The sequence below is a fragment of the Mixophyes fleayi genome, chromosome 5 (genome assembly GCF_038048845.1).
Source record: "Mixophyes fleayi isolate aMixFle1 chromosome 5, aMixFle1.hap1, whole genome shotgun sequence".
Classification (NCBI taxonomy): domain Eukaryota; kingdom Metazoa; phylum Chordata; class Amphibia; order Anura; family Limnodynastidae; genus Mixophyes; species Mixophyes fleayi.
This window is the reverse complement of record NC_134406.1, coordinates 14,570,927-14,585,005: the sequence shown is the minus strand read 5'-3', so window position 1 is coordinate 14,585,005 and position 14,079 is coordinate 14,570,927. Positions and strand designations below refer to the sequence as shown.

At 40.6% G+C, this 14,079-nt stretch overlaps 1 protein-coding gene across 1 annotated transcript in view; it reads right to left on the bottom strand.

The window, feature by feature from the left end:
• The window catches only part of ASAP1 (ArfGAP with SH3 domain, ankyrin repeat and PH domain 1), a 205,368-nt gene that overhangs the window by 166,524 nt on the left and 24,765 nt on the right, over positions 1-14,079 (bottom strand). Inside the window, exon 2 of the mRNA XM_075211471.1 lies at positions 6,203-6,289. Coding sequence (XP_075067572.1) covers positions 6,203-6,261 — 59 coding nt within the window. The 5' untranslated portion in view covers positions 6,262-6,289. The remainder of the gene's footprint in view (positions 1-6,202; positions 6,290-14,079) is intronic.

Here is a 14,079-nt window from a genome sequence, read left to right as displayed (position 1 = left end):
GCACCTCCGAATCCTGGGTGAGATAACGCTTGGCAGCAGTGTGATCTGATCTGCCGGGTGTGCTTACTTTCAAATTAATCTCCCCACACGCTTATTCAATAGTAGAATGTAAGTATATTGCAAGTCACAGATGAATCCTTCTCCAGGTGACTCTACGTCCTTTCTATTCTACAGTAAGGGGATACATTATTTCTGGCAGTTTCGGTCAGACTAGGCTCATATTTTACACCTCCGGTTACACAAACACATCTCCTATCAGCCCCACCTGACTAGTATTCAATGCAGAGACTATTCTTGTGGGATCTATACACTACACAGGGCATTCTAGTGACAGTTATAGAATACACAGCATTCTAGTGACAGTTATAGAATATACAGAGCATTCTAGTGACAGTTATAGAATACACAGAGAATTCTAGTGACAGTTATAGAATATACAGAGCATTCTAGTGACAGTTATAGAATACACCGAGCATTCTAGTGACAGTTATAGAATACACCGAGCATTCTAGTGACAGTTATAGAATACACAGAGCATTCTAGTGACAGTTATAGTGGTGGTGAAGGGCACAGAGGTGGTGATGGTTATTGGCACAGATGTGTTGATGGAGAAGGGGCACAGAAGTGGTGATGGTGATTGGCACAGAGGTGGTGATGGTGAAGGGGCACAGAAGTGGTGATGGTGAAGGGCACAGAGGTGGTGATGGTGAAGGGGCACAGAGGTGGTGATGGTGATTGGCACAGAGGGGGTGATGGTGAAGGGGCACAGAAGTGGTGATGGTGATTGTCACAGAGGTGGTGATGGTGAAGAGGCACAGAGGTGGTGATGGTGATTGGCACAGAGGTGGTGATGGTGAAGGGCACAGAGGTGGTGATGGTGAAGGGCACAGAAGTGGTGATGGTGAAGAGGCACAGAGGTGGTGATGGTGATTGGCACAGAAGTGGTGATGGTGAAGGGCACAGAGGTGGTGATGGTGATTGGCACAGAGGTGGTGATGGTGAAGGGGCACAGAAGTGGTGATGGTGATTGGCACAGAGGTGGTAATGGTGATGGGCACAGAGGTGATGGTGAAAGGGCACATGTGATATTGTGAAGGTGCAAAAGTGACAATGAAGGGGCACAGTGTGATGATAGAGGGACAAAAGTGACAAGAGCACATACTTGGATTTATACGTATTATTTTTGCAAACAACTTAAGTATTTCTGCCCTGACTTCAATATTTATTAAGTTGTTTTGACCCAACTACTTAAAAAAACGGGACTCTGTAATTATTTAGGGGTGCCTTTTTCTGCAGCAGGGTGGCCTTGCTCTTTTCACATGTAAGGTACGCCCCCAAAAATGCAAGCCATGCCCCCACCTCCTTTGGCGGCACATGCTTTCACATCTACTTAACTACAGGGGTATATGGTAGGCTGCAAAAATATAGTGCTATGGATTGTTTCAGGGAGGGGACCCAAAAACAGTATCCTGCCTAGGGCCCTATGAGGTCTAAATCCGGCTCTGACCCATACAATACAGAAAGCATTGCAGTGACATATACAATACACAGAGCATCCTAATGACCTCTATACATCACAAAGGTCAAAATGGAAGGCGCTTAGTCTTAAATGTGACATTTACATTTTTGCAAACAAAACAAATCTCCACCTGTACAGCGAGGTGCACTTTTAGATCGTGGAGGCTACACCAGAGATATGTGCTGCACTTGAATGTTTGCTGGGTAATCTGCAGTTCACCAGCTCATATCGGTGATTCTTCCGATACGTTTCATATGAGTGTAAGAATGCATTAAAAGAAACAATGGATGTTAGTAGCGCACTAACCCTATATATTCCTTCATATATGTCTCATGTAATTATTAGGACATGAATATACAATAATATTCATATTGCAGGACTTTTCTAGCTTGCCTTACAACCACTATTTGTGTCTATGTCCCATAAAACCCTTTACTCATCCTAAAACTTTCTTGTCATTATTATTTGCCTGTGATAATGGTGTTGCAATACAAGAGCTGGAGGACAAGATGGCATGGTAAGATGTAATTGTACAGAACGATAATATCATCATTGTATGCAAACCGAGGGGGGGAATCCCCCCTCCAAGCCTGGGGCACTGTATAATTGAGGTGGCTGGACCCTGCCCCCCGCTTCACACTGCTCTGCTCGAAAAGAGAGAGCTGCATGCACCTAACAGTAGTGCATGCAGCATTGCCCATGTATATTATGGAGATAGGGAGAGTTGGAGAGCAGCCAAGCACTCGCTAAAATTATAGCCACACCTCCATGCATGCTGGTCACACCCACTGGCGGCATGGTGTGGAAACCCCCCTCTACAGATCCTGCGTTTACCCCTGTTCATCATCTATTTATATAGCGCCACTAATTCTGCAGCACTTTACAGAGAACTCAACCACATCAGTCCCTGCCTCATTGGAGTTTACAGTCTAAATTCCCTAACATACACACAGACAGAGAGAAGGGAGACTAGGGTCAATTTGATAGCAACCAATTAACCTACTAGTATGTTTTTGGAGTGGGAAGAAACTGGAGCACCCGGAGGAAACACACAAACACGGGGAGACCATACAAACTCCACACAGATAAGGCCATGGTCGGGAATTGAACTCATGACCCCACTGATGTGAGGCAGACGTGCTAACCAATAAGCCACTGTGCTGTCCATAATAATATGAAACTTTGACTAGTGCTACCCAGCCTCTGCACCTATTGTACAGTTGGCCCAATATCGCAGCACGATTGGATGCAGATTACCGTTATGGACTTGAGTGGGTAACCCACTAACAGTCCTCAGTCATGCCAGTCATCCCATCTCTGGCAATTTGGCCACTAATTCTTTTTGATTTCCAGCTCTTTGAACTATAGATAATTATGTGTAACTTGTTTTTAGGGTATGTTTTTTGTTGAGAGTTTATATATTCTATGGTTTAAATATGCCCTCAAGGGCTAGGCTATAATATTATTTGTATCCAAACAGTAACTCGGTATAAAGAAACCCCAAAAAAAGTTAATAAATAATTAGTGAGTGAATAGATAAAAGGGATGATTAATTATGAAAGGGTCTGCTCTTCCTGGCTGATTCAAATCCCACTTGTGCTTTCCCTTGCCTTGCAGTCATCTGTTGAATCGTCACTGCGATCTGAGCTAAATGAGCTCTCTTTTGTGAACATAACACCGGCGATCAGGCTACTTCTCCTGAGACCTCTTTAGCTAAGTAGTTTTAAAATGCGGAGTATATGCACAGCATGCAGTAATGTAAGCATCTAAATATTGTAGCTTTGCTTCTCATGTGTGCGAACAATTATGGCTCTAAGTAGGAGTATTGATTGATGCATCAATCTGTTGCTGCAAAAATCTCTGTTTAGTAGTTTAAAATTGAATAAAATCTAGAGATTGCTTCAGGGCTTTGAAAAAGGATTGTCAGAAGCAGCAACTGGCTTAGACACCAAGGCTTAAGGGTGCAGGTCCAGAAATGAATACAACCACGTTTTCTCTGGCTTCAATCTGTCGTACCAGACCACAAAAAATTAGCAAAAATTGTGGCAAAATGAATCACGTTTCACTTTAAAGTGATACAATCTTGGGAGTTCTGCCTTTGTTTTGACATTTCACGGGATACCATTTTGCAGAATTTAGAGTCTATGAATAGACTAGGATCAGTGGGGTCAATTTATTTAGCTGTGTGCTGTGGTTAGAGTAGAACCAGGAACCTTTAGGGCCTAATTATGCTGTCAAAATGCACAACATTTCATGGCCAAATGCAGAACAAGTGTGACAAGATAGGGCTGCCGGGACCTTAACAATAGGGTTTAGGTTGCTGGACAACCCTTCTTGTCCAACCGTGTTTAATATTGCTGGGTTTGCAGTGTAATAACCATGTATGTATTTTATATCTATTGTATATTCTTAAATGTTGCCATTGTTGACAGTGGTTTCTTTGAGACCTGAAAAAAGCAGAAGGGCATTGATCTCAGTCCCTACCACGTGGGTAGAGGATTGAAGAGTGTGACTCAGCACCTCGGATTGTGCATCAAGGTCAAATACGCTCTGCGTGTATGTCATGTCTATGTGTCTAGTGGGGTGGGTATTGTTTGTTATTTTAGCCTGCGTACATATATACCATATTTTTCGCTCCATAAGACGCACTTTTTCCTCCCAAAAAAGTGGGGGGAAAAATGTGTGCGTCTTATGGAGCGAATACTAAAAAAAAAGCCTTGTACAGAATACCTGGTTGCCGTGGGGACGCTCATGACATCACAGGATTTCCGGTTTCTGCGTTCCTCAGTGGAACGCACGCTAGGTTCTCTGCTGGCACACCCAGTTCCACATGTCTTATGAGCGCCACCGCTAGCCGACTAATTGTTTCAAGTTTCCGGATCCTACATCTCGATCAGGTACCTCAAGTGTTACCATACCGTGGTCTGGACTATCGTGAACCACCAGGTATAGTGGTTTTTCTTTTAAAGCATCTCCTTCTATTATGGATGGACATTCTGCAACATATGGACTGTAGTTATCTAGGTCCCTACCATATAATCGATCTATTCCCGCTGGTATAGGATTCAATTAGTGGCATTTACTTGGACATTTGCCGATTGATTGACATGCACCAATTATATGGTGTCAAATGCACTGTTTATTCATTTATCTGCTTGTGTGACTATTTATTTTATTAAATCTTTGTCTTTATTGGTTGCTTTTATGTCATATCACATCCCAATTGCATTTTGATTGTTTGCAAGTGGTAATTGAGCGCAATACTTTTTATTATGCATCTTCTCTCTATAACTGTCATTCAGACCTATTTTATAAGTGACTAATATTTTGAGTTTTATTACTATTAATTATCAAAATGAAGGATAGAAATATAATTGACAGGACATAGCAGTTTATTACTGCTATTGTAAATCACATTTGCAATAATTTTGCACTAGAAACACCCCTGTTTGCTTTTAAATATTTTGCTGTCATACAGTCATGGGCAAAAATTTTGGTTTTTACAAAGTTTGCTTGAGTGTCCCCACGGCAACCAGGTATTTAGACTTTATTATTGCTATTCATTCGAACACATGGACTGACACCTCATAGCCATATTAGCAGTGCCATTTGGTTCAGAAGATTCGAGATTTGGTTCAGAATATTTTTTTCCCTGTTTTCCTCCTCTAAAAACTAGGTGCGTCTTATGGTCAGGTGCGTCTTATGGAGCGAAAAATACGGTACATACATATTTACTGCCATGATACTTAGATGAGAGCGGGTCATACTTAACACTCTACATCAGTGATGGGCAAACTTTTTCAGGAGCGGGCCAAATAAAAAAGAAAAACTTTAAGCGGGCCAATATAATTTATTAAAAAACTCAAATACAAATGTTTTGAATGGGACGGGAGGGTGTTATACAGCAGTGTTACCTCTATAAGTGCAGTGATCGTACAGACACAGCACTTATTTCAGCTGGTTGTTGCAGATCCATCTTTCTGGTGAGCCACTAACTGATAACACAGCAGCCAATCGAAATCCGCCTTAGTATATGGCCCAGCCCAAACACTTGCCTGCCCCCTAATGGCTCTTCTCACATGACTTTCAGCCATTAGGGGGCGGGCAAGTGTTTGAGTGATTGACATACGAAGTGTCCTTTTAGGAAGGAGGATGAAGTGTAATGGAGGAAATAGCTGGGAAGGCATAAAAATGAAGGTTCTGACACACAGGGTCGGCCCTAATAATTTTATGCATATTTTAATATAAAAATTTAAAATATTGGCGGGCTGGATAGAACCTCTAAGTGGGCCGGATCTGGCCCGCGGGCCGTAGTTTGCCCATCACTGCTCAACATGTATAAGACAAAGCAAAAAAAGCCTATCACCATCAAAATAGGGCTTTTTGCCCTTTAATAAATCTGCCATTAATTGGGAAAATGCTACAGAGATAAAGACTGTAGTCCCATTTGTTTCAATGTAAAATTTAAATTTAGCTCTCTAAATAGATGACAACGAATCTCTCCTTAGAGCAGGATAAAATATTTGCCCGAGTTGTTTTTCTCAAGAGATAAAATCCCTTTAAATACCTTTGAGGTTTATTTTTCTGAGTGCTAAAATGGATTAATGAATAATTTTCATGGCCGGATTTCACCATATTAAAGAGGCTCCAAATAATAATTATTTTAAATAAGAGGTCACCTACCGAGTCCATAACGAGTCTCTAGATGAAAAACTTGAGAGCCTAGAAGCTGACGATCGCATGTCTCAGCTGTCACCGGCAGCAAATTACCTGCAGCAAAAGCAAAGAAAAAACTTATTACACAATAGCTCTAAATTATAGCAATTTGCTAGTTCTCATGTAACTCACTATATGCGACTTCAAAACAGAAAAAAAATGACTCATGATATTTAACAGGAATCATGTTTCAGTAAGCACAAAGACATGAATATTATGTTGCAAATACGTTTGTCATTAGTTCAGGCACTTTCACATTTTTGAATCCACCGCCTACACCATGTCACATATTCAGCACAAAAAAAGTTAGCTTGTTTGTGGTATCATGGACCTATCTATTTTATGCCTGTTCTTACTGACAGTCACACGGATTAGCATGGCAAGATGGTGTCGGAAGTGGGATGAGCAATTATTCGCTCTGGGTGATGGTTTAAATCTTGTTGGACGTGGGCAGCTTAGAAAAGCAAACATATGTTTGGCTGCTACGGGCAACACCACCTTTTTAATTTTACATCAATTTTCTTAACTTTCCCCTTTATGCTTTGCTGGGTGAAGTTTTCTAATGCAGTCCAAAAGAAGTCTAAGGGCTAGATTTACTAAGCTGCGGGTCTGAAAAAGTGGGGATGTTGCCTATAGCAACCAATCAGATTATAGCTGTCATTTTGTAGAAGGTACTAAATAAATGAAAGCTAGAATCTGATTGGTTGCTATAGGCAACATCCCCACTTTTTCAAACCCGCAGCTTAGTAAATCTAGCCCTTAAAGTATATTTTGAGTCTTTTGCTTCAGTGTGCGTTCACAAAGGCGTTTTGACCAGATGTTTGTAGATGAATGCAACTGGTGCTAACTAACTACTTTTAATGGAACAACTTTTAATTAGTTTAGATACATTTTATAGCCAAAACACATAAAAATTAGCACATAAACCAATCTATTGAAAGTCTTGTTACTGACCCATATTATTAAAAGACACACAAGTAGTATTTTAGGGAAAAAAAAGAAAAGTTTTAAGTGAATTAAGAATCTAAACGTGACAGTAAGACTAGAGACTTCTTTTTTTGCAGTGCACTTTGACCACAGACTGCGGAAGTGCTGCAATATTTCATCCAAAGCATCTGCACCTCTACATGGGCTATGCTGTATTTCTGCAGTTTATAAATGTCCCTGAAAAGATATGGAGGTGTAGATAGACATAAGGGGTGATTTATCAAACCTTCTTAAGATAAACCAAAAAAAGTGGAGATGTTGTCCATAGCAGCCAATTATATTCAAGCTAGTGCATTCTACTATTTTCTAGAGTGTACTGACTAGATTCTAGCTAATATGTGCTAATAAATAGTAGCTACAATGTCATCATCATCACCATTTATTTATATAGCGTCACCGATTCCGTAGCGCTGTACAGAGAACTCACTCACATCAGTCCCTGCCCCATTGGAGCTTACAGTCTAAATTCCCCAACATGCACACACACACATAGATAGAGACAAACTAGGGTCAATTTAAATACAGCCAATTAACCTACTAGTATGTTTTTGGAGTGTGGGAGGAAACCGGAGCACCCGGAGAAAACCCACGCAAACACGAGGAGAACATACAAATTCCACACAGATAAGGCCATGGTCGGGAATTGAACTCATGACCTCAGTGCTGTGAGGCAGAAGTGCTAACCACTGAGCCACCGTGCTGCCCAATGTGATCCGTTGCTATGGGCAACACCTCCAGTGTTCCTTTTTAGAAGGTTTGATAAATCTACGCCAGAGAGACAATAATGAGGTCATGCAAGCAATTCTGGTAGGGATACAGCTTGATGGGACTGTTAATGAGTGTTTTACTCACTTTAACGGGGAGATCTCCATGTTTGAGCTTGAGCGTCAACCAATGGGCATATGCCTAACTAAATGTAGGTCATAGACAAAAACTAGAGACCTATAGTGAGAGGGTCTCACTTATATGACGCCTGTAACCTACACACTTCTGGTTAAGAGGAATTACAATACATAGTTGCTTACTTTTAAGCTCTTCCCTCTGGGAGATCCTGGGGGGAGGTTATTTTGCAATTATGCAGTGGCTGAAGTTTAAAATCGTGTTGTTTTGGCCACGCTCCCGTGGCGAAATGCAGCGCTCCCACGTTATGGCACTGTGGAGGCAGGGCCAAAATTACGCAATTCTCTGCGAATCGCGTCATTGAAGCCATCTTCACCTGGATCTGGGAGAAAAGCCGGCTCTCCTGTGGGTTAGGGAGAACAACCCGAATTTCAGGACATTTCAGAAGAGCAGGGAAGTACGCTGCGATCATCTAGATTGTACAACACTATAGATCAGTGGATCCCAAACTTTTTCAGTTCAAGGCACCCTTAGGGTCTCCATAATTTTTTGAAGGCACACCTAAGCCAAAATAATTGCCAAGTAGTCCCCCGCCTTGCTTACCACTGGCCCTGACCGAGGCACCCCTGAGAGATCGTCAAGACACCCCAGGGAGCCTAGGCGCACAGTTTGGGAACCACTTCTATAGATTGATACATTTAGTACCTGTAATAAAGGACCTGAATTCTCCACAAGGCAGCTTAAGGTTTGGAAACGATATGTGGCCCAGGGGCGGAATAGAGGACTTAATATAACTTGCTGGCTACAGTGACACTAGAGAGAAGCCAATCTCCCTTATTCTAATTTGTTGAGCGATTATCCCGAGTTCGGTTTTCATTGATTCATTCTCTAGAACCTTTTTTCTGACCTGTGAAGAAAATTTAGGATCTAACTTCAGTAATAAAAAGTCCAACAATAAGATAATCAGGCTGTATGTTTTGCTTCAAAGAAAATGTGTGTAACTTGTGCAGCCAGGACCAATGACTATATTACGGGCAGGATTAAACCCATCTATAATCAGTCCAGCAATGCCTGTCTTTCTGGTACTTTAAGCGTAAAATTGTTATTCAGTTTTACATAATGCTTCTTGTTTTTGCCGGAAAGGAGGAAACAAATCCCTTGTGCGGATTTACAGAGGAGGTAAATTATTTCACTTATGATCAAGTCATTCAATAGAAAATGAGTAATACATGCTAAATATTTATTATGTAAATGTCATGCAGAGGATGTATTGTACAACTGTTTCATTCATCCCTGATGTGGTGCCATTTTGACTTTAATTGATGCCTTCATAAATATTGTTCAAAAGATTTTTTTTTATTGATTTCAAATTTAAAGTAATGCTTAGTTCCCAAACTATACACATCTGTCATACAATATATATATTAGTATTAGGCTGTTATTTATGTATTTGTTATAATTTTGCAATTCAATAGCACTTCCTAATTCATGGGTTTAAATTGATTCTTTGTATCCCTGAAAACTTCCTGAAAGCAAATTATTAATGTAACTGGTGACAGTGTGTATGTTTAACGATTTATTTATTTATTACACACAATACAGCGTTGAAAAATGTCCAAAACACGTGCACTTTCCTTCCACAGTCTAAAAACATACATACAGGTGAATTGGCTAAAGACAAAAATGAACTCTATTGTGCGTGTGTGGTATGGAATTTAGATTGGAAGCTCCAATGTGGCAGGGTCTGATGTGCATGTCTATATATTTTCTCTACAGCGCTACCTAATATGGTGGCGCTATACAAATAAACGATAACCAAAGAATTACTGTTTTGTATGTGCCTTTTTGCTTTCTCTGCCTTCAGTGTTTTGTCTCCAATGCCTTTATTTCTACCAAGTTGAAATATTTATTTGTTTTGACCTTGGATACGACACATTCCAACTCTGTCCTGTGCATTGGATACAGCTCTATCTTCACTGCAGTTTTGTGCCTCAAAGTAAAGTCCCATCTACAATCTTTCTTCTTCCCTGACCCTGGGCTAGATTTACTAAGCTGCAGGTTTGAAAAAGTGGGGATGTTGCCTATGGCAACCAATCAGATTCTAGCTTTCATTTATTTAGTACCTTCTACAAAATGACAGCTAGAATCTGATTGGTTGCTATAGGCAACATCCCCGCTTTTTCAAACCCGCAGCTTAGTAAATCTAGCCCCCTGTCCTGTACCATTCATATATTATGTCTCTCATGTTCCCTGCTCATTTACATTGTAAAGTGATATGATCGGGTAAATATATAAGTCTTGTTTCAGTATTCTTCTGTTGTTTGTGGTTTTGTCTTGATTACAATTTCCCGTATCGTACAGCTCTGCAGAATGTATGTTGTGCTAACTAAACGCACACATACAGCAAGAATAACCCAAAGATCATAGAAAGTTTACAATCCACAGTCACCTTGCCTTAAATTAATCTGCAACTCACTGCAAGAATAGTCTATTCAATAAGCGCTATAATAACCTGCGGCTGTCTCTGGGTCACAAATAGAACGACAACAGCTAAACTTTTTTTTTCTTTTTTTAAATCTCGAACTTTAAAAAAAATATTTCATGCCTAAGTGCTTTATAGTTATTGGATAATAATAACAATTAGCAGCAAGAAAGTCATTATGTTACTGAGGCTTCTCCTGAAGCCTCAGCTAATTTATATCTATTGTCTGAAACACACACAATAACGTATCTGAGTTCTGAAACCCAGCCAACAGTGGCCCAACATGTCAACAAAGCTGGCTTCCGTGGGTCCTACTTTCTCAAGTACAGTCCCCATTTTTCCACCCAAAATACTTATATTTCCATAATTTTAAATATATAATAGCTTTAAAGGAACCCAAAATAACAGTTTTCACAGGTGTCCAATAACTTTTTTTCTTATCTTATTTAGGAGCATGAGCTGGATTTTAAGGCCTGAGCAGATTTCATGTCCAAGGGATGTCTTTGTTTTATAATTTTAAAAATAAGGGGAGCCCTACAACAGAGGAGCTGAATGTACCCATTAGAAGGTAGTTCTGACTGCTCAACACACTGGATCTAAATCCAATCTGGCAATGAGTTTAAATGGATTATCGGAGAATAACAGCACACGTGGTCATATATCGATCATTGTGCATTGATCATTGATCTTTATAGGCATCTCGTAGATCCTGAACAGAAAGTGATGGTGCTCAGAGGTCATTGTGATCGATATACTTGGTTCGATTTCTAAAATCATCACCATCAGCAGCTATTTATATAGTATCACTAATTCCGCAGCGCTGTACAGAGAACTCGTTCACTTCAGTCCCTGTCCCATTGGAGCTTACAGTCTAAATTCACTAACACACAGAGAGAGTCTATGGTCAATATATTAGCTGCCAATTAACCTACCAGTATGTTTTTGGTGTGTGGGAGGAATCCAGAGCACCTGGAGGAAAACCCACGCAAACACGGGGAGAACAAGAGAACATACAAACTCCACACAAGGTCATTGTCGGGAATCAAACTCATGACCTCAGTGCTTTGTGGCAGACGTGCTTACCACTAAACCACCATCCTGCCCATTGAACAAATCGGCTATCAGAGTTGTCACATATATAAACACTGTTTACAAAAGAGAAAGAATAGAGTAGAAATAATAAGAAAGATTAAAATCAAGTCAGTTGAAAGAGAGCAACTCCCCCCCCCCCCACACACACACTAATGCAAGTAAATGTGAAACTATTCTGAATAGTCTTATCCCTGTACGCACAAAATTTTCTTGTAAAAATATATAAACACCTTAAGTTATGTTCAGTTTCAGTCTTTAACTGTTGGTGCTACTGTGCAGAGAGCTGGTCATGAATTTAAATCGCAATATGCATCATACAAGAGAAAGGTCAGAGACATCTGAACATACTCATCCTCTCTACCCTACGTCTCATGTCTGTCCACCTCGTATGACCCTGATGTTATGTCTTAAGCTGAACCGTCTGCTGTTTGTTCACTCACACGCATGGAATTTGTACCAGTATTTGTGCTAGCTGTAATTGCTAGCCCTTGTCTACCCGTGTGCGTGTTCCTATGCTTAAGTGTATTCAAATATCTGTTAGTACGTGTGTTATATTTATGTATGTCATATTTGTAAAATTATTATTCAGCGCTATGGAATATATGGCAGCCTATAGTTAAACAATAATGATCAATAAAGAGGAAAAGCGGCTTGATTGTTTCAACACATGCTTACATCGCGCCAAATTATGTCTTTCCCCAATAGTGTGCCGCAAGGCCAAGAATACATTTATGGGTTCAGTAATAAAATCAGGGAGGTGATAGCCTGGGGAGGGGGGGATTGGTATAGACCAAACTTTGTCCTTACAATTCCAATATGTCGCATACTAGGGACACGAATAATTACTGACTGGTATTGGCACTACTAAACTAGGAGGTGCGGAGTCTAATGCACCCCCGGTGTCCACCAGGGACCCCCGCAAGGAGGTATGGACTTCGCTGCATGAGGTGCACAGGTCGCGGTTCTCCCAGATAGTAACCAGCGCAGTAAAAGAAGTAGAATGGTCATACAGTCCGGGTTGGAGCCAGCGGTAGCGCAGTACAACGTAGATAATCAGCAGAATGGTCAGGGATGGGCCGAAGATCAAACCAGAACGGGCAGAGAGGTACAAAACGATATCCAGGACAGAAGTCAGGCAGCCGAGTCAAGAACCACTATAGCAAGCAATAACTAGGTAAACACAGGAACACCGAGGAAGTAAACCAATACTCTGGCACCCTTCTGGCGCTGATGGGGGGGCGGAGGTGATTAGTGCAGCTGATTGCCGACGAAGGCGACCGTCTACGGCACTTTTGTGGGGTGCGGAGGCGGCGCCTGACACAATTAGTTAGTTACAATAGTCTGAAGCAAACATCTCAAAAAGCTAAAATGCAACAAAATTAAGGTCAGAGCCTGGTAGACGGTACAGTAGTTGTTGTGATTGGCCTTTCAACCAGGATCTCGAGAGGAGAAGTAAGGAGCCCGGTTAGTACAACGGGGGAACGGGGATACAGCTCAACACATGTTCAGATATGTGTAACTAAGTAGTTGATGTCTGATTGGCCTGAAGGTGGGAGGTGCAGGCTGTCCAGATGGAGTTACATTTATTTGGAGGTTCATGTATAATACTGTTTATATGCTCAAGGTGGTGATCTTACTATAAGGCACTAGCTGCTTACAGGACATGATTAGTGAGAACTACTGGGTGTTTCGGTGTGCCTGGGATAGAAGGATGTAAGATACGTACAATGGGAGTCTGGTGCCAGAAACTTGTCGGATCGATAGTTATGAGATAAATAGATGATAGATAGAAAGATAGATAGAGGCATGAGATAGATAGATAGATAGATATAGGTATGAGATAGGTAGATAGAGATAGATATGAGATAGATAGATAGATAGATAGATAGATAGATAGATAGATAGATATGAGGTGGATGATAGATATATAGATAGATAGATAGATAGCAGGTAGCTGATAGATAGATAGATAGATAGATAGATAGATAGATAGATAGATAGATATGAGGTAGATGATAGATATATAGATAGATAGATAAATAGATATGAGTTAGATGATAGATAGATAGATATGAGGTAGATGATAGATAGATAGATATGAGGTAGAAGATAGATAGATAGATAGATATAAGGTAGATGATAGATAGATAGATAGATGATAGATAGATAGATATGAGGTAGAAGATAGATAGATAGATAGATAGATAGATAGATATGAGGTAGATGATAGATAGATAGATAGATAGGTGATTGGAGATATGAGGGAATACTGCATGAATACTGGTGAAGCAGGAATAATACTGCAGTTTAGTTCAGGACAGATGATTAGCCAGGATCACACTTCAGCACAGGAATCAGGGAAGAGAGAGAGGCCAGTAGGACCAGGTGAACAGGATTTGCTGAATAACTGTGGAAGACAGAGCAGTGATTACCGGTTTGCTAC